Source organism: Nannobrachium achirus (assembly GCF_963921795.1).
Source record: "Nannobrachium achirus genome assembly, chromosome: 21".
NCBI lineage: Eukaryota > Metazoa > Chordata > Actinopteri > Myctophiformes > Myctophidae > Nannobrachium > Nannobrachium achirus.
In genome coordinates this window covers 34,221,538-34,242,748 of record NC_137828.1, presented here as the reverse complement: position 1 = coordinate 34,242,748, position 21,211 = coordinate 34,221,538, and the positions used below count along the sequence as shown (strand labels likewise).

Genomic DNA, 21,211 nt, shown 5'->3' with positions numbered 1-21,211 from the left:
TACATGAAGTCACAATCTATCAATGGGTCTGTCTAGGCTGGTGATACAGTGCAAGGCTAGCAGTGTTGCATGTGAAAGAGTATGTTTTTCAGCTGATGATATATTAGTTACATTAGTTAGATTGAGCTAACATAAAAAAGTACGGAGTGTGTGAACTATGACGCTTGCATTCGGAACAGTATGCAGTATGCACACATATAACTATGCATTCTGAATAATAGGAGTATAAATTGGCCTTTATTGTCTTTGAGTGAGCCACTTTGACTCAACCACTCCACTCCAGGGGCCAACAGTAAATCGGCCAGCCGAAAGCTCAGGTGGTGTGCACTGTGCATAACTATATAAATACTAATGTTAAGGGTGAGTAAAACTAGCCTGTAGATGATATCACACGTCCATCCTTTATTTTTCCAGGGTGAGTGCCCGAGGGGAGTGTTAAAAGGACTGACAAGGTGATAACTTGTATTAGCCCTAGGGCTGATGATAACTGCGTTTATCCCCCTGAGGTGCTGTGATTTTCCCATAACTGACTTGCTCACAGTGCATTGTCCCTCTTAAGCACCATTTATGCTCAAGTATCGAGCGTGGAGAGCGGAGGGGCAGAGAATAAGACCCCGCCCGCAGGCGCAGACTCCACATTTGGGGAAAGTAAAACACGATGTCTAATGATTGTAGATAGATAGGCTATAGTCTGCAGAAACTATATCCACTGCACTCTAGTAAATGAATGGTTATATGGCTCTATACAGTATAGCTTAAGGAAGGAACCGAATAGAACATGGCACCATTTATTTTCTGTCTGCCTATTACTTTGAATGTTGTCCTCAAGCTCGATAAACGTACATTTCAGAAGAAAGTATGTGAGCAAATACCGAAGTAACGGAACCCCCCACCCCCATCCTCCCCGGCTTCCCCAGTCTTGCGTCCTCTGCAATGACTACGAAATCTACAATTTGTTACAATGGAAAAGTGAGTCTTCTTGTTTGTTAAAACAAACTGGAAAATGACACTATTGTTCATTTATGTGATGCTATATACTGTATAATACTGCAACACAACTCACAAAATAAATAAAATAAGCTAGCCTGCTTTCTTAATGTATCACCACCACAGTCAAACAGCTTCCTGAGGCACTGGGCATATGAGCCAAACAACCTACTTCAAGTCTCCCCAGTCTGACAAGAACTGCTTACTGGCTAGCGAGTCTCCCCTCCTCCTGCTAGTCTGCCTGCATGGCGTGACGAGGCATTCCACACAGCCAGAAGCAGTGCAGTCAGCAACCAACCCAGCAGGTAAAGTCTGCCACATGGACGACAAGCTAGCCAGGTTATCAACACTGGAATCACAACGTGTGTGTGTGTGTGTGTGTGTGTGTGTGTGTGTGTGTGTGTGTGTGTGTGTGTGTGTGTGTGTGTGTGTGTGTGTGTGTGTGTAATGTGTGTTTGTGTAAATTACATTTGTGCTTGATCAGGCAAGCGTGGTGTAGCTTTATTTCAGTAGCACATCAAAACAACAGGTTAGTTTTGAGTGCATTTCATCCATCATATGCCATCCAGTTTTGAGTGGCTGTAGTCCATTACACCAAAGAAACAATTCTCCTTCTGCATCCATTAGCTTTTGAGTGGATTTTAGATAAGTAGTTTCAATATATTTTCAGTTAATTGCATAGCCCTACTATCTGCTATCTAAGTTTTTTTTGGAGCGGTGTGGAACAAGCTCCGCTATAGGCAGCAATGTGTGTCCAGTCCAGTGAGAATGGTCTTGTTGAGTTTGAACAGGATCTGCGCATGCGCGACCGTCTCATTGAGTTTGAACAGGATCTGCGCATGCGCAACCGTCTCATTGAGTTTGAACAGGATCTGCACATGCGCGACCGTCCAGTGCATGTCAATCTAGGTATCACAATATGTTTCAGACACAGTAGGCTATTATTAATATTGTTTAGTGAACTCCCAAAATGTTCACAGGGTGTTTTAACAAAGAAACAAGCCTGTATGCATATCAATAGACCTGTATAGTAGGTGTTGAGCGACATGCGCGTGACGTCTCTAGATAAGCAACCCCCCCAAACATTGAATCACCAATGCACCACTGACTGCACACATGTCCACACTCAGACCTTCATAAGAGCTTTAACATTAGATCAATTAAGTCACATTGGTGCCTGCACACGCTGCTGCTCCCCTGTCGGCAGGGAGAGAGATAAACACCGCTCTCTGGAGACAGTCTGCAACACATCACAAGACCAACAGCAGGAAAACAGCATGCTGAGAGTGGAATGGCTGGCTGAGACACAGCGAAGTAAAATAGAGAGAGAGAGAGAGAGAGAGAGAGAGAGAGAGAGAGAGAGAGAGAGAGAGAGAGAGAGAGAGATGGAAAGTAAGAGAGGGCAGTATGACAAGGAGAGCTTCCAGAACAAATCAACTCTAAACCATCTCCATAGTGCGTGTGTGTGTGTGTGTGTGCGTGCGTGCGTGCGTGCGTGCGCGTGTGTGGCACTGCATGCGTGTGACAATATGAGGGCAGTGGATTGGGATAGTATGCTAGACTTCATTTCAACATTTCAGGGTAAGAAGGGAAACCTACAAGTACCTAGGAAGGAAGGAGGAATGAAATTATGTGGGAAGGGTTTCTATGTATTGTAGCAAACTACCTACCACCCCTATGTGAGCTATAGTTCTGCAATAAGATCAGAGTGAAAAGGGACTTTCACAGACAGATTGGTTTTGCAAAACTTTTGGGGACATTGACTGCATTGATTGATTCCCTCTAACCGTAACCAATGTATCCATAACAAATGCCTAAAGCTTAGCCTGAGTACCAAACAAATCTGCCAGCAATTGATTTATTTGCTGGCAGATACGTCTGGGCAGATATGTCTGACCCTCAGTTTGGCCTTGTGCCCCTCAAACCAATGGCATGAACCGAGGCCAGTGGCCTTAATGCCCCATCTGACTGTACCATTTTCTCCTCTGTCTCTTTCTTGTCAATATGTAGACACTGGTGTCTCTTTCTTGTCATGTACAGTAGACACCAGTGTCTTTTGTTGAGACTCCCGAGTCCCCATCTTTAAACCAATCCAGTGACTTTGATTAGTGCAGGGCTGAGCATGGATCAGATTGTAAATACCATAATTTATCTATTTCACTGCAGATTAGGTTATCATCCCTAACCCTTAAATTCAACAATTTCTTTCAATGGACTAAAATCTTGTTTTATTTTATGGCATTCTTGCCCTGGCATTTGGCCTTTGTGCCCTCAACAAATGTACAACACCAAAGGCCAAGTGGCCTTTGCCCCTAAAATGAAGAAATTCCAGGCCTGATCCTAATATAAATCAAAATCATCTAAGCATATAGCTTGCTGCTTAGTAGAAATTATATTTAAAATATATTTGCGTGAACAGAAATGCCAGCTTCCGTTACTCGGATTTCAGGAGGTGTAGTTACAGACTATATAGCATTCGGAGATTGTGGAATAGTTGTCTGGCTACGCGGGACTAGTGTAGTGGCAACAGTACGAGGCTCACAAAACTCAGATCAAACTGTCAAACTAGGGCTGGGGAGTGCTGATCAAAAATGTATCAAAATGATGTAACCAGTCCTATTTCGAGCTTCAAATGTTTTCATAAATATATTATAGAGTACAGTTTAGCTGTAATATGAGAACGTTTGTAATCAGGCCACCGTTTTTTCCTACTTGAAAACAGACATGCCAAACCAATACACTACGTAACCTAACTTGTAATTGATCCGATTGATTTGTAGCAACTCTATATTTGCAGTTGCTAAACATGTCTGTTAGCGATGCCAGGCTACCCATCTCTACTAGTAGGATTGCTGTGTGTTTTTCCAATAAATGCATATCAACACCGGTAATGTGCATATGCATATTAATTTAATTTAATTAATTATAGCCTACTAAGGCCTGCTTATTTTAAGTCGCTTTGGATCAAAAGCGTCTGCTAAATGCCTAAACTGTAAACTGTACTACTTACTTCCCCTCTGACAGCGATTGTTGTTAAGTAAACAAAGCACTTGTTCTTATGCTCAAACAAATATCCAAAAACTGTAGCTGCAGACGGAAGCTTGAGCGGAGGCGCAGGTATCGGCCACATTCAGTTTTCAGTACAGTACCATCCCAATACCAAGTATTTATAAGATGCTAAGTTAGTATGCTAAATGGGTGCCACACGAAAATTTACTAAATGGGTTTTATTTATATTTAAGAAAACATATATACATAAAATAACTATAAAAAGTGTTATCTGTGAGCAAAGTATAACAATCTGTGTATTGGCCGCACATTGTGTAACACCAACAAACTGCACTCTACTGTTAAGTTCCTGAATTCAAATTGGGGACACCAATTTTGTCCCAAAATGTGGACTAGTATGTCGCAGGCAGGGGCAGGGGCGCGCACGCACGCACGCACGCACGCGCACACACACACACACACACACACACACACACACACACACACACACACACACACACACACACACACACACACACACACACACACACACACACACACACACACACACACACACACACACACACACACACACACACACACACACACAGGTTAAGGGTCAGATTCATACTCAGTGAGCTTTGTGCTGGAGACTAGAGAGGGCATCCTCCTGTCTCCTGCAGTGTCATTTCCATTTCAAAGAGCTAGCATTTGGCATGGATCCAGTGACTGGCTATAACCACTTTAAACAGCGTTCAGCTCAAAACTGCCTACCTGCACCTCACTAACTCACTGATTTTCTCTCCGGTCCCTGCAGGACATCCGAGGTTTTTCTTTTTTGCTCCGTCTGAATGTACCGTCTGTACCTCTGTGGATCAATTAAACCAACACAGCAGGGCGGACATAACGGCAGGTGAAGGAGAGCAGCAGTGATGGAGTAACTTAAAAGAGTGTATGAGCAAGATGACCGAATGGAATTCGGAGGGAAATAAGTGTTGGTAACTCGGCAAGATCTGCGGCCTCACTGAACCACAAAAGTGTATCACGTTAGACCTTCATCCGTGACATCGGTGCCCATTCTGAAGGCTGCAGGTTAAAACTTTATGAGTCTTGAGAGTTCTATTAATTAGTCCTGCATCAAAGTTTTGTTATCTCGCAAGAACAGTGAGACAATAATGTCCGCAAGCCAAATAATAAGGATGACACAGGGGCCTTCCATTGTGTGATTGAAAGTGATTGGGCTAATCTGATGCAGAATCTGCACGTGGGTGTCCACCACCACCTCCTAATGAACCCTGATACACCGAGGGGACGGCAGCTGCTCCCAACACGGAGGAGGACCTGAGGATAATCAGACCCCTGACATTTCTCTTGTCCTGGCTGAAAGCAAAGGTTGCACAGCAGTAATTACATTTTGGGTGGGTGGGAAGGAAATACTGCCAGGGGTTGTCTGGGCTACCTCGTCGTGTGTGGTGGTGTGTCTGTGTCTATGGGCGCGCAGCCGCGCACTTGCGTTTGAGCGTATGTCAGTCTCTCCAGCCAACCCACTCATCCACACACTGGCATAAACCACTGTCTAATCGCTGGCCTCACCCCAATGACCGAATTAAAGGCTCTCATTTTCTGAACAGTCACGAAAAACCTGCCCTCTATAAGCCTTTACTCAGCTGTTGGATTTTGCTTTTAAAAAGCAAATAAAAAAATTAATTTCTGCAGAGTGAACTTGATTTGTCATTTTTATGTCTCTGCTATGGATTGCATTTTATTTCCTCGCAAATGGATTTATTATTGCATTGGGTTGTGTGGCAAAACAGGACAGTAATAACTACTAGGTGGTTTAGAAAAATCACACTCGATGGCTTAGAAAAATCACACTTGTGTGAACTGAGCGGCAGAGGCTGCACAACAGTAGGCCTACTGTACTGTACTGTACTGTACTGTACTGTACTGTGTGTGCGCGTGGAAGCGTGAGACTCAACAGCGCCACTGTGGTCACGCTACGGACAAAGCCAGCCACATAGCCACAGACATCTGAGGAGCTCTGACCACCGCTCCAAAATAGGCTATAAGGATTCCTAAACTCATTCAGCCAAAGTGTCCCCTCACACTAAACTTGCCCTTCTTCACTTCACAGTGAGTTGGCATAGAATCTTTCTCTCCTTGCCCTCCACAGCCCCCCTAATACTTCTCATCTGTTTACTTTCAGACTCCACTCTTCAATTTATTCTCTTCCATCCAATCTCCCCCTCAATGTATAGCTGCATCTCTCTGTCTCTGTCCTTCATCTCCCTTAGTAATGGTGACCAAGCTTTTATCAGGCCACCTCAGATGAACACGAACTGTAATGAGGACAGAGAGGCCAAAGAGAAGGTAGAGGCTCTCTCTCTATTCCTCTCATCTGTTTGTGATTAATTAATCACCCGTCCTTAATATACAACTGGCTATCAGTATCAGTATATGTGGAACAATTATCTATTATGTATGGAGGTATCAATGTTAACAAAAGAAATCATGTGGGACAAAAAAAACTGGACATTGTAGAACATTTTGGGCAGACACAGATTGGTATGGTACAGGGTGGAGAAAACCGAAAGATCTTGATAATTTAAAAAATGTATAAGTGTAACTTTTTTCTTCTAATTGCACATAAAATAAAGGAAATGCTAAAGTGATAAAGTGATTTTTTTTTACAAGACTAACTTTTATGCCAGTCAACACAAGTGAAATTGAAAAATCATAATAAATTGTAGAATTGCGACAATATTGAAGGAATCATTATCTTAAGGAATCGTGAAAAGGTGGTCCCTGGTGATTCCCACCACTAGCGAAAAACTTGCCTGTGAATCCAATTATCTCACTACATTAACTAGTGTATCCCAAACAACAACACCCCAAGCCCAATCCACATAGGGCTTGGCCTCATTCAGTCAGCCTGGGTGACACAACAGACTGACATTACAGCCTGATTTGTACTTAGATGCACATCATGTTGCGCAATGACGATAGCTGATCTACAAGCTCATAACGCATCACATCGTGAAGCGTTGTGAGCTTGAAGACCTGCTACTTTTGACATGCGGCAACGCTGCTCATAACTATAAACCAGGCATAAACACTGTATAATGTATGTCAGTTTTATGAGTTCACTTTGTGTATGCGTCTGCCCATGGGGATGGGTGGCCTATGCATGTTATAGCCTTTCAAGTTTCTTAACTGGCATTTAAGTGAGCCATTAAGACACAAAGGTGACAGTGAAGACAGACAGAGACATAATTAATTGATTAGAGGATCACACAGGAGTGGATTTTCCCTCCCGTCCCATCCAACTAAAAACTGATCTGTTGTCATGATTCCCGCTCCTGTCCGCTCCCTTTGACTTTTCATTCCCATCCCAATCCCAGGAAAAATAATTACTCCCATCCCGCAGGAATCCCACGGGACCCGCAGGAATCAGGAAAAAACGTCATCCTCTAACATTGATGCGCTGTGTGACAGAAGAGCCTTTCACGGGGAACCCATCCATCACGCTGAACGTTTCCTGTAGAAAAAAGGTTGACATAAAATACTACAGACACTCTGCCACCTCCATCCTCGTTTATACTTTCTCGACTTCGACATCAGTGGATTCCCTCCCTGTCCGATGTGTCTCCAATCAATGCATACAAAGCAAGGCGAAAGACTGTTTTCACGTTGTTGTCTTTGTTCAATTAATATGGAACGTAATGGTTTCACTATTATTTAACATGTCTAAAATATGCAGAAAAGCTCTGATGGTGTGTGCATGGGGCCTTTGGGAGTCATGTCGAACCTTAATTAACAAACTGGATTGCTTATGGTTCTTATCGTGTGAGAGCATGTGTTTGGCTGTGTGGCACAGCTTATCATGGAGGAGCACATCAGTCCACACTGCTTAATGACCAGAGAGGTACACCATTCCATCTGCCCACTGTACTGTCAACACCAAAGACACAGAGGACCCGAGACGAGAAGCTAGCAACTTGCACATCTCCTAAAAAATCTAACCAAGTTTGAAGTGAGCGGTGGTGTGTGTGTGTGTGTGTGTGTGTGTGTGTGTGTGTGTGTGTGTGTGTGTGTTTATAGCAGCGTGTGTGTGTGTGTGTGTGTGTTTATAGCAGCGTGTGTGTGTGTGTGTGTGTGTGTGTGTGTGTTTATAGCAGCGTGTGTGCGTGTGTGTGTGTGTGTGTGTGTGTGTGTGTGTGTGTGTGTGTGTGTTTATAGCAGTGTGTGCGTGTGCGTGTGTGTGTGTGTGTGTGTGTGTGTGTGTGTGTGACACGCAACAGCGCTACTCAGGCTACGGAGTAACATTGATAGATAGATAGATAGATAGTAACATAGTAACATACAGACAAAGTCACTCTGAGGAGACGGTGTGACCACCGCTCAAAAATAAGTACAGTAAGTTGCATCGCTCTAGCAGCAGTGGCACATATTGTCTTATGCAGAAACAACACCTACAGTACAGAGTAAAAGAGAGCCTAGTCCAAGTCTAGGTAAAACTTGCTTCAGTCGGGTCTATTGACCATATTCACACAGCGGCCATCTTGCCATTAAGTTAATGAAATGCCACCCCAGTTGCCACCCGGTTTCAAACATGGCCACCAGGTGAATATGGTCAATTGGCTATAGACACACACCTGATTCCTATTCAGGTAGAATGACATGGCTAGTTTATGTGTTTTCATTTCATTTTGTCTTGAGGTTAAGATTTTAAAGCTGCTTCAGATTGCTAAATAGCATGGCAAATTATCAAAATGTTTCTACCTTGAGAGCAGACTTTAAAGCCAGACACATTTCATACGCTCAGATCTTTACGAGCTGTCTCACAAAGCTGAATAATATATAGGAAAAGTCAATATGCACTAAACTGTACCACTTTTTGTGTGGACGAAGATTTTGCACAACCATACTAAATAGGTGGAAAAGAGGGATGATGAGATTACCAATATTTTACGTGTAACAGCAGGCTCATTAACTTTAAACATGAAAAGAATGTTGATTAAATTCCTTTCAGAGTGAACTCAGTGAAGGTTGAGTCTGCACTTAGCCTTGGAATGAATAACAAAATAAATAGCCTAAAAAACGAACTTGTACAAGATTAGGGCTGTAACAATCAAGTATTTTCTTAGCAATTATTCAATCGATTTCTTTTTAAATAAATCAAATCATCAAGGAGCAATTCATTAAAAACATGTTCTTATACTATATGTGTTAAGAAGATTCCCTAAGCCCTAACTGTTTTATTATTATTTTGCCTTTTCTAAGATGGTTGTTGTCTCCACCAGCCGAAGGCTGAGGGGAGACTATGTTTTCCCCTCCGTCCGTCCGTCCGTCCGTGCGTCCGTGCGTCCGTGCGTCCGTGCGTCCGTGCGTGCGTCCTCGCAGTTTGTGAACACCTAATCTCAGTCGCCGTTGGCCCGGTCGCTGCCAAAGTGAGCACACACATTCCCTGGATGCCAATCTAGAACCTCTGCCCTAAATTTTTCAAATGGGCCTTTTCTAGCGCCAACTAGTGGCCGATGTTTGCTAAACACATTTCTGTGCACTACTCTTACAGATTTTGTCCAAAAATCCTACAAATCGGTAGGCAATATCTCGACAGTCATGTGATCGACACGGATCTGTCCGATTTTGCATATTCCATCCTGATTGGCTAAGATTGGCTTCCAAAGTTTGTGGGATTGAGCCGTTTTGAACAAATTGCCTCAAATCACAAACGCAAAGTGCAATTATCATGAAATCGCGCAAACACGTTCCCACTAGGCCGAGGAAGAAATGCCACTTAATTTTTTTTTTATCAGCCTCATGGTGGCGCTATAACAGCCCGATTTGTGGTTTTACCTATAACTCCACCGATCAGTTTCAAACTTTGTAAGCGCACTCCCTAGAGGCTAAGGATAAACCTTTGCCCTGCATTTTTCACATCAGCCTTTTATAGCGCCACCTTTGGGCCGACTTATGTAAAACACATTTTTGGATATTACTCCTTGAGATTTTATCCAAAAATCATGCAAATCGGTACACAGTATCTCTATAGTCATGTGATCAAGTCCGATCCATCTGATATTTCACATTCCATCCTGATTGGCTAATATTAGCTTCCAAAGTTTGCAGGATTGCTCAGTTTTTGAACAAAATGCCTCAAATCATCAACGCAGCTTGCGATTACCGTGACATTTGCCACACATATTCCCACTAGGTCAAGGAACAAATGCTACCTTTTTAACATTGTCCTGTTATAGCGCCACCAGCAGGTAGACTTTAGCAAAACACATTTTTGGAACACAATGCTTGAAATCATGCATGCAGCGTCCGATTGCCATGAAAGATCTAAGGTGAAGAACACATGCCACCCTTTTGACATTGGCCTATTATACAGTAGCACCACCAGGACGCACGGCCTGGTGGAGACCTGTGCTCGGAAGAGCACTGCTTCTAGTTTCTCTTGTTTTTTCTCTGTTGCGATGCTTAGATGTTTCATTTTACCTGTTCTTAGAAAATGTGTTTGCGAGGTGTAATTTTTTGTTTCTCAGTTCGGAGAAGCGCAGCTAATCCCTTTTCTAGTGTGTGCTTCCATTAAAAAAGGCTTAGATGTATGCAAGTTCTGTTGATTTGTTTCTGTGTTTCATTGCGACCAATGTGTAAGTGAGTTTATGTTTGATGTTACTGTAATGCATGTGGTCAACTTGTTTTATTGTATATTCTTTCAGATCTAGAAAACCATGCTTTAAATCATCTTGGAATCTGCACAGCGGTAACCAACAGCGGTGAGCGGTGACCACACTAATACCCAACTTTCAAGTGTGTGTGTGTGTGTGTTTGCACGCGTGCGCATGGTAACTTTAAACATTAGTGTATGAAGTACTTGAAAGTGAAACCCATACTCCAGTAAAAGTTCAAATCACCCATGAAAAAATCACGTCTAAAATCTGAAGTATCAAAAGTATTTTGTGTTAAAATGTACTTTTGGGAGGATAATAAATTAATTACAATTTTTAATTAACTTTTTTTTTAGTCTCCCTGCTCTTCTATTGAGACTTTTAAATCCTGTTGTCTGGTTTGATATATAGCCAATTGATGAGTTTTCAGTGCAATTTGTTCATCACATCAAAGAGAAAGTTCTGCATCCCCACTGATTTGTTGGTACGTTTCAGTATTGAGTGGACTTTATCCATCGCATCAAAGAGAGAATTCTCATCTCCATCCACTTGCATTTACACAGTCATGTTTGATTCAACCACTACACCTCAGGCTGAATGATGGTCTAACTCGCAACTATATTCATGAAAGAAAGATTTATTTTCTATTATTGTATCTTCCCAAACACACAGTAAGAGCTTGTGCCCCAATTAGTCAGTTGCTAAAACATAAAACAAACAGATTTTCATACAAATATGGAAACACTTTCACAGTAACAGCCTGTCTCCACTACACTTTGGTACCAGGGAACCATGCACAGAACACACACTGGCCAGTGTGAATACCTCATTCCTATTTTCTTATGTTCTAAGTCAAAGCCATGTTCAATATTAATAACAGTAAAATATTTAAATACAGGAATTATCCTAGTATCAAGCATAAAAATGCATACATTCAGTAGCCAATAAATGATCATAACATTATGACCTCAATAAAGAGAGAGTGGGCTGTGAGGACTGACAGACATCATAAAGGGTCTGACACATGTTGCAATGGAAATTAAGCAATAATATTATTTTGATATTGTTACATGGTAAATGGTCGGGTCGGTGCTTTACTGATTAAGAAACCCCTGCCTTTGAATTGAGCTTCTTATTGAAAATGGAACTTAGAACATAATGCGTGGAGGATAAGCTAACTTCCTAAGAATTTAGTCTGCAACAGCATGTATCAAATGAAAGATTTTCTATTTGGTCAGGGATTCTGCACATCACCACTCTGCCTTTTTTAACAAGCAGTTTTAAATGCCTTTCCCTCCGTCCAACTCCAAACAGAATATGTATTCACGGGTGAGTGTGAAATGAAAGAGGTGAATGAGGAATGCAGCGCCAACAGGATATGAGGCTACTATTTTCTGCATGGTCTGACCCCCCGATCATTATCTGTAGTCTGTACCCTCAGGGTACAGATACCATAGGCACTCAGCTTCTCTCAAGGTTACAGCAAGACTTTATTTTCCAACATATAGCGCTATCATTTGGGAAACATTGCCTTCTTTGGTTTATGTGCCCTGAGGAATATGAGGAAAAGCCCTCCCACTTGCCACAGTATCTCACACAGTTGGCTCAACATGACAGTAAGAATCTCGAGTCAAATCTCGAAACGAAGTGCCTGAGTCGGTGGGCAGTAACAACCTGAGGGTCTTTCATATTTTGAGTCAACTGTCTCTCCTGTGCTCTTTATCTTTAAATTACTGCTATCAGACAGCTCCAGCTCAAAGAAGTGAAATAAACCTACTGTGCGATCCAAAGACAATGGTACTTCTACAGTCAGTTCCATCATGCACTCTCTTTCTGGCAACATGCAAAATCGACATTGTGTTTACTTGCAAGTTGCTCAGTGACATTTCAATAAACAAAGATGAAGGTAAAGTTAGGAGGACTAGAATGTGTGTTGGAGGGGGGGATAACACAGCTAACTCAGACAATTTACTTATATTGAAACACACACACAAAGTAGTCCAAGTCAAGACAAGAATGAACTTAATTTGCACATCAAATACTATAGAATAATTATAATATTTAGGTGTGACCTTGCTGTCTTCTTGTGTACTAAGCTGTGTGAAGTTTTATTTTTATTCAAATAAAAAAATATTTTGTTATTTGTCCTTCTCCTTGCGATATGTCCTGGAATATTCAAAGACAGTACTGTATGTATGCTGGCCTGGTATTTATTGTTATGAGTACATTGTTGTCTCTGTGGTCCAGGCCTCTTATCTATGTATAAAAATGGTCAGATCCCTGCTGTTCAGACATGTACCCTTGAGATTGTGTATTAAACCTACTTCTTTGTCAGTCAGTGAGTAAATAGCAAAATACTATCCTTCCAACACATAGTAACTAAATACAACTAGTTCTGAATAGTTGGTGCCATGTTAGGAGTTGCGGGATGCTCATGACATCCGGGATGCTGTGTTATAGAGCCAGAAGACTCTAGATATAGCGGCAGTGGCATTCTCTCAGAGATGTCTCTGAGCCCCAGGAGCTAGAAGGGATTATGTAAGGCATTCAGTATACTAGGTCACCCAGTGGTTTTGATATGCAGAGCTACTGTATTAGAGCTAGGCTACTTCTGTTCCAGGCATTTTCAGTCTCACAGGTTAAGCTAATTCATTCATTTATAGGTCAAATAAATCTGTATGTGGCTCTATGGTAATGTCTGGTTCTGGTACAGCCTAGTAAGCCTACCCTTAAAGTTCTGCAATTTAAAAATGTTCACATAGACACATTGCTTTAACTTAAAAAAAAAGAAATAACAACATTAGCCTACACATAATCTAGGAGAGGCAGTGGCTGTTAAGGTTCCTGGTTCTAACCCCCGCCTCCTCCTGGCTTCGTGTCGATCTGTCCTTGAGCAAGACACATGCATGGTTGCTTCCACCATTGGCATGTGAATGTGTGTGTGACTGGGTGAATGTAAGGCACGTCGTAGTGTGCTTTGGATAAAGGCGCAATAGAAATGCAGAACATTTACCATTTAGTTTTGCTAATGGTAAATTGACTAATTGAGGCAGTCTTGAATTATCTTTCTCAGACCACAGAGCACAGACACCGACTGAATATCTGACTAATCCTGCTTTTTAATCAAGCCCAAGTGAGGGGCTTCACCTCTTCAATGACTGTCCTCAACTAACCTCTCACAGAGAGCACAGGTTTTCTTCTCATTTAAAAAGAAAATGTCAGGGTGCGGTTTGGGGTCAGGAATACTTTATTAGCATGCGGTAGAGAGAGAGAGCTTGGCCAAACAAGATAACTGTTTAAATATAAAATGGCCATGGAGGTTTGCACAGACTTTGAATGCCTCTCTGTGCTCTGTTATGGGTTAGCTACCGAAGGGAAAGGTAAGCTGTTTAGCTGCAATACAAGATGGACCCATTGTTTCGGTGGCAGTGTCAAATTACTCCCATTGCGGAACACAAACCAAAGTGTTCCAATTCCAAACCACAGGCACAGAGCCAAGACTGGAAACACATCACATCACACACCAGTGTGTTGAAATATCAAGAGATAGGTCCTCTCCTGAAGGTAAAACATGCACGGTTTACCTTCCAGAATGTCTGTTGAATTCGTATGGTGTACAACTTCCCTATTTGTTGAATTACAAGCCACTCCAACTTCCCTTTGGGCCAGCCAATAAGAATTTGACCACAAGAAGGATGCATATGGGACAAAGCACCTGCTGCTACTGTAGTCGACGTGTTGCTTTCTAGATCCTCACCATCTCATCATAAATCATCACGCACCTACTGTAGACGAGACGGATGGGACATATAGGATAAGGGTATTCAGACTCAGAGGACATATTGTTTTATAGTTTATAGCTTTTTGTACAACTTCCCTATTTGTTACATTAAAAGCCACTCCCACAGGGGACTGCCCATAAGTCAGAAATCTCATTAGTCCTATGATCTCATTAGTCCGAATTTAGTTAGGGTTAGTTTTTAGGGTTAGGTTTAGGCATAGTTTTACTGAGGTTAAGGGTTGGCTTAGGTTTAGGCATAGTTTTACTGAGGTTGGGTTTAGTATTTTTTCACCAGGTTAACATCACCAGATTCTGACTAATGGGATGTAGGAACAATGAGATTTCGGACCAATGCCATGGCACCCTCCTAGCCTAGCCAGCTAGACATCACCCTCCCACATCCCTTTAAGACAGCCAATAAGAATTTGACCACAAGAAAGATGTGTATCGGTCTATCGACTACCGGACAATGCACCTGCTGCTGCTGTAGCCGGAGAATTGTTGCTTTCTCCTCAGTCAGTCACCATCTCATCATAAATCGTATTCAGAGGCGGATAGATAGGAAGGACATAATAGTTAGGAATATAGGATAAGGTATTCCGACATTAAAAGCCATGTGTGAAAATACTGACAACAATGTCTCTCCATCACCACCACTCCCTTCCACAGCTTCATAATCCTCCACCAGGAAACTACGCAAACACCGGGCGCACTGTCACACCATGCGTTGACGTAGATAACATCATATGGCTGTGATTGAATGAATACAGATGTGTAGGCCCTATCGTCTATTAGAGCGGCCGGTTTGCGTGTCGTTCACAGGACGTGCAGTGAGCAGACGTTAACGTAACTTTCCCCCCTCCTCAACCAAAACCTTGAATACAGCTTTGGAGCAGCACATTTCTACAATGTAGCAATCAAATCCACCCAGTGGTGGAAAAAGTACTCAAATGTTGTACTTGAGTAAAAGTAAAGTATCAATACTGCAATTAAGAAATAGCCTATACTGTTACAAGTAAAAGACCGGAATTCAAAATGTACTTGAGTAAAAGTATGAAAGTGTTGGCATCAAAATTTACTTAAAGTATTGGCATCAAAATGTACTTAAAGTACCAAAAGTAAAAGTACAAACTATTTGAAAATAGCAGATCTATACAAGCGTGAGCGTGAGCTTGTAGATCAGCTATTTTCAAATAGGTAAAATAGGGGTTAAGTGGTTAATATATCTTTTGAAATATTATAATGTATAATGTATATCTGCAAACTAAGTAACTAAAAATAAAGTTTTCAAATATATGTAGTGGGGTAAAAGTACAATATTTGGAACCAAGATGTAAAAGTATTAGAAATCGGAAACACTCAAGTAAAACAAATAGCCTACCTAAAAAAATTGTACAGTATTTAAGTAAATGTACTTAGTTACTTTACACCACTGTGGTAGCAATCCACCCAACACTCCTTTTGCACCATTTCCATTTCCGTACTCCACGCAATAATTGCACAAGACAGATTAAACAACGAATTCCCCCCCACCAACACATAAAACAATACACAGCGCATTGTAGTCATCCAGTCGACAACAATCTAAAATATATTACCGGGGATGTTGATGATGCGACACTGACACACATTACGGCGGTGAATCGGTGGTGATCAGGGGCTGTGTATATGACGTGTCCAAAATCAATAACACCGCAAGAATAACAATAATTAATAACATAAAACTTACCCAACGCCACCTCGCAGGCTTTGCGCAATTGAGAATGATGAGCCTTTTTGACCTCCTTGTCGGCGAGGATCTTCTCCAAAGCTCGGGTGAGGAACATGTTTTTCGTCTTTTTGCCCTCATGCATGTCGCACCGAATCGGGGCGAGGTGTACCTCCTCCTGTCCCACAAGGACCGCGACACTTGTCTCCAATAAAGGTATATTCCTTTGCAAATGTCACGATCGCAACTGTCCCCGCGATCAGACGGACATAAGTAAACACAGAAGGTGGGGTATAAATCCCTTCAGATTTCCATTTAGCAACCTGCCTGCGCCATGTTGGAGGGAGGAAACGACGTCACGTACGTTAAGAACCGACGAACGGCTGCAGAGAGGCAGAGAGAGAGAGAGAGAGAGAGAGAGAGAGAGGCTTTCATTATTGTAGTTCTTCTATGTACTGTAGCCAGTGATGTAAAGTAAACTAAGTAGACCTACATTTACTTAAGTACTGTACTTAAGTACAATTTCTAGTTATCTGTACTTTAATTGAACATTTCCAATACTTTTACTTCTACTCCACTACATCTGGGATCCAAATGTTGTACGTTTACTCTACTACAATTATTTGAAAACTTTAGTTACTAGTTACATTGCAGATATACATTATAATATTATAAAAACATACATAAATCACTTTAGCCCTATTTTATACGTTGGCTATTTGAAAATAGCAGATCTACAAGCTCACAACGTGTCATGAGCTTGTAGATCTGCTATTTTCAAACATTTTGTACTTTAAGTACATTTTGATGCCAACACTTTCATACTTTTACTCAAGTACATTTTGAATTCCAGACTTTAACTTGTATCAGAGTATTTTTACATCGCAGTATTGATACTTGTACTTAAGTAAAATATGTTAGTACCTTTTGCACCACTGACTGTAGCACAACCTTATTCTTTGCTTTATTGTAGTGAAGTCATGACTATGAGCCGAGCCACAGTATTTTGTTGGAACATTGCATATTCCACTCAAATGTCAGTAGCCTTAAAGGGGTATACCCCTACTCATTTACTAATGTTCAACATTCAACTATGATGTTGTTTATATACCTGTAGAAATATGAAAAAAGGTCCTCCCCCTTCTGTGTTGCCTAGAACTGGAGAATTAATTGTTTGGGTCATGTGATCAGTGACATACAGAAGGTGTACTCTTTGGCTCAGCCTCCACCCACCCTCTAGGCTGACTCATTCACTAAAATGGGGAATCTCACTTCCAGTCACTACCAGCTGAAACTGGGTGACTTGTAATAGTTTATAATGGCATATGGTTATCATGTTTCATAAGAGGTAGTACTTGTTGATATTAGAAATCAATCGGCTGAAAATTCTCTCTAACAACTCTTCACTTTATATTCAAGTCGTACTGTTTCAGCTGGAAGTGAGATTCCCCATTCTAGTGAATGAGTCAGCTTAGGGGTTGGAGCCAAAAGCCCCTATAATAGTAGGCACGACGGTGATAAGCTATCCACCGCGGTGTAGTCTTTTTAAGTAATAAAACTACAACATTGCGTCATTGCGGTAACATGTCATTAGGTCGAACACCCTTTGGCATAGACAGACTATGAAAAAATGGCCCCCTGGGCCCCAAAATGCAAAGGGCCCCCCTTCTTACGACCGCACAGCGACATAGCGATGGTGTGTGTTCCGTGTGCGCGGCACAGCCGCGCCAGAAAAAAAGGCCAAAAAAAGAGCCCCTGAAATGTATAGAATAGTTATACCGTAACTATAACACAATATTGTGTAGATAACATAGTAGCTATTCTTGAAAACATTTTGGATGGGTTTATTTTCCCTCTCCTCTGCCCTAAAAACAGTGGTGCCAGGTTCAAAGTTATTCTATGCTGTGTGATAATAACATTCTTCATCATGCTTATGTTAACTGCTAAAGCAACTTAAAAGAAATATATTTTAACTTCTTGCAAGAGTTTGGCCCCTATACATTTGATAGGGCTTTTTTTTTTGAATATCTTAAATAATATTAGCTCCTTTCGGAACCTCTACTCGACCTTTCAACTCTCAATCTATTATTGGACTGTGATTCTGAAAGTTAAGATTCAAGATACATTGTTGTCATCATGTGTAACAACAATGGTATGCTTACTCCCCATTCACCCAGCAGTATTACTCCCAATTCACAAAGCGTATCATACTTTTGTCAGTTAGGAAAGTCCCAAAAAGAATTTAACCAGAAAACCACGCTATTTGACACCTGGTGACATGTTTTCCTTGGCAAAAAAAAAAATGGTTTGCCTTGATTAGCATGCCAGTTACATCAATTCTAATTCCTGATTTAAAAGTAGCAGCATATGTCAAATAAAAGTTAAAAGGGAAGAGGCAGGTTCTGAAAGATGGACTGTGGCTGCAAACATTCCTAGAGACAATATTTATGGAGCTGCATAATCTCTCAGATGTTGTTTATAACGAGGAACAACAGTTGTAGAAGGTCATTTTCACATGGTTCATAAAATTCCTCCCCAGAATCTTGAGACACACCACACCAGTAGCAACATAAACGGTTCATGACATTTATGTTTTATTATCTTTTTTGTTTGTATTGGAATATACTATGCTGTAATAGTTTTCTTTGTATGTCCACCAGATCCACATCTTGCTGAGTTATTCATCTTTTACTTTTGTCTTTATTTTATTTTTTATGTTGTTCTTTGCATTTTGTACTGGTATCTGAGCTGATATTACTGTGACTTTATTTATCTCCTTTTATAATTGCGTTCCTTTTTCCACCAAATGCATGGCACAGTCTAGCATAGTCAAGTATTCAGATCATTTTAACTTTCATTCTACAATGAAAGAATTGAAAACATCAATATCCTATAGCAACATGCTTCTATTCTCATGGCTGGCATTACTGGGGATCAGTCCGAATAGTTGTCTGACTCAGAACCAGGGCAATGGAGCCCAAGGGCTGCTCAAATGAATCCACACATACATTTTAACGGACATAATACATCATAAAAAAGGACTTGAAGTCAGTGTTCTGTTCCGGGCCCCGGCAAAACCTTGCCTCCACTACTAGAGCATCAGTTTATTACTACATCCTTGTGAATCCCATCTTTTCTCATCATGTCATGGTCACCTGCAACCATGGCCTGTGTTCTGACGTCTTTAATCTGGCCAGAAGTGTCAGACACAGCCCCCCAGTGGCAAATGGAACTGGCAGACAATTGTTGATAGTGTACAATTGTAGTGGTGGAAAGTAACTAAGCAGACTTTTGAGGTATTTGTACTTTACTTGAGTCCAATTTCCAATACTTTTACTTCTACTCCACTATATCTCCAAATATTGTAAGTACTACATTTATTTGAAAACTAGTTACTTTGTAGATTGACATCTAGAGATTGCGCAGGCGCTCACAGCTACGTTGCAGCAGTGATCCAACTGATACGGCCCTGCAACGCCTACTGCATGGGGGCCCAGTCCGGCCCTGCAACGCATTCTGTGTGGGGGCCCAGTCCGGCCCTGCAACGCCTACTGTGTGGAGGCCCAGCCTGGCCCTGCACCACCTACTGTGTGGGGGCCCAGTCCGGCCTGTTCGAAGTGGAGTGGTGAATCTGAGCAGCTATACCCTGTGTGTGTACTGTACTGTACTGTACTGTACTGTACTGTACTGTACTGTACCGTACCTTACTGTACTGTACCTTACTGTACTGTACTGTACTGTACCTTACTGTACTTTACTGTAACTTACTGTGCCTTACTGTGCTGTGCTGTACTGTACCCTACCTTACTGTAATTTACCTTACTGTACTTTACTGTACCTTACTGTACTGTACTTCACAGTACTCTACTGTACCTTACTGTACTGTACTTGACTGTACACTACTGTACCTTACTGTACTTTACCTTACTGTACTGTACTTTACTGTACCTTACTGTACTATACTTTACTGTACTCTGCTGTACCTTACTGTACTGTACTCTACTGTACCGTACCGTACTGTATTGTACTTTACTGTACTCTACTGTACCTTACTGTACCTTACTGTACTTTAATGTACTCTACTGTACCTTACTGTACTGTACTTTGATGTACTCTACTGTACCTTACTGTACTGTACTTTAATGTACTCTACTGTACCTTACTATACCTTACTGTACTGTACTTTACTGTACTCTACTGTACCTGACTGTACTGTACTTTAATGTACTCAACTGTACTCTACTTTACCTTACTGTACTTTACTGTACTCTACTGTACCTGACTGTACCGTATTGTACTGTACTTTGCTGTACTCTACTGTACCTGACTGTACCGTATTGTACTGTACTTTGCTGTACTCTACTGTACTCTACTGTACCATACTGTATTGTACTTTACTGTACTCTACTGTACCCTACTGTACTGTACTTTAATGTACTCTACTGTACCTTACTGTACTGTACTTTAATATACTCTACTGTACCTTACTGTACCTTACTGTACTGTACTTTACTGTACTCTACTGTACCTGACTGTATCTTACTGTACTGTACTTTAATGTACTCAACTATACTCTACTTTACCTTACTGTACTTTACTGTACTCGACTGTACCTGACTGTACCGTCAGGTACAGTAGTACCTGACTGTATCGTATTGTACTGTACTTTGCTGTACTCTACTGTACCTTGCTGTACTGTATCTTACTGTACTGTACTCTACTGTACCTTACTGTACTGTACTGTACTCTACTGTACCTTGCTGTACTGTATCTTACTGTACTGTACTCTACTGTACCTTACTGTACTGTGCCTTACTGTACTGTACTGTACCGTACCTTACTGTACTGTAACTTACTGTACTCTACTGTACCTAACGGTACTGTACTGTACATATTCTGTGTTCTATATCTATGAATTTTATGTGTTCTAGATCTATGAATTCTTTGTTCTAGATCTATGTTTTTGATTCTATCCACAAGTTTCCGCGGGAGTTTACTGGAGACTATCAGGACCAAACTTCCGGGTTTAACAGCAGACATACAAGCTCATGTCGCGTCGCAGATGCAACC

General features: G+C 41.4%; 1 protein-coding gene across 2 annotated transcripts in view; it reads right to left on the bottom strand.

Moving 5' to 3' along the window:
- The window catches only part of arfgef1 (ADP-ribosylation factor guanine nucleotide-exchange factor 1 (brefeldin A-inhibited)), a 90,868-nt gene extending 74,399 nt beyond the window's left edge, over nt 1-16,469 (bottom strand). For both annotated transcript variants that reach the window (XM_080752060.1, XM_080752059.1), the window contains exon 1: nt 16,163-16,469. In XM_080752060.1, the coding sequence (XP_080608186.1) occupies nt 16,163-16,286 (124 nt within the window). In that variant the 5' untranslated portion in view covers nt 16,287-16,469. The remainder of the gene's footprint in view (nt 1-16,162) is intronic.
- Between the last annotated feature and the right edge of the window lie 4,742 nt (nt 16,470-21,211).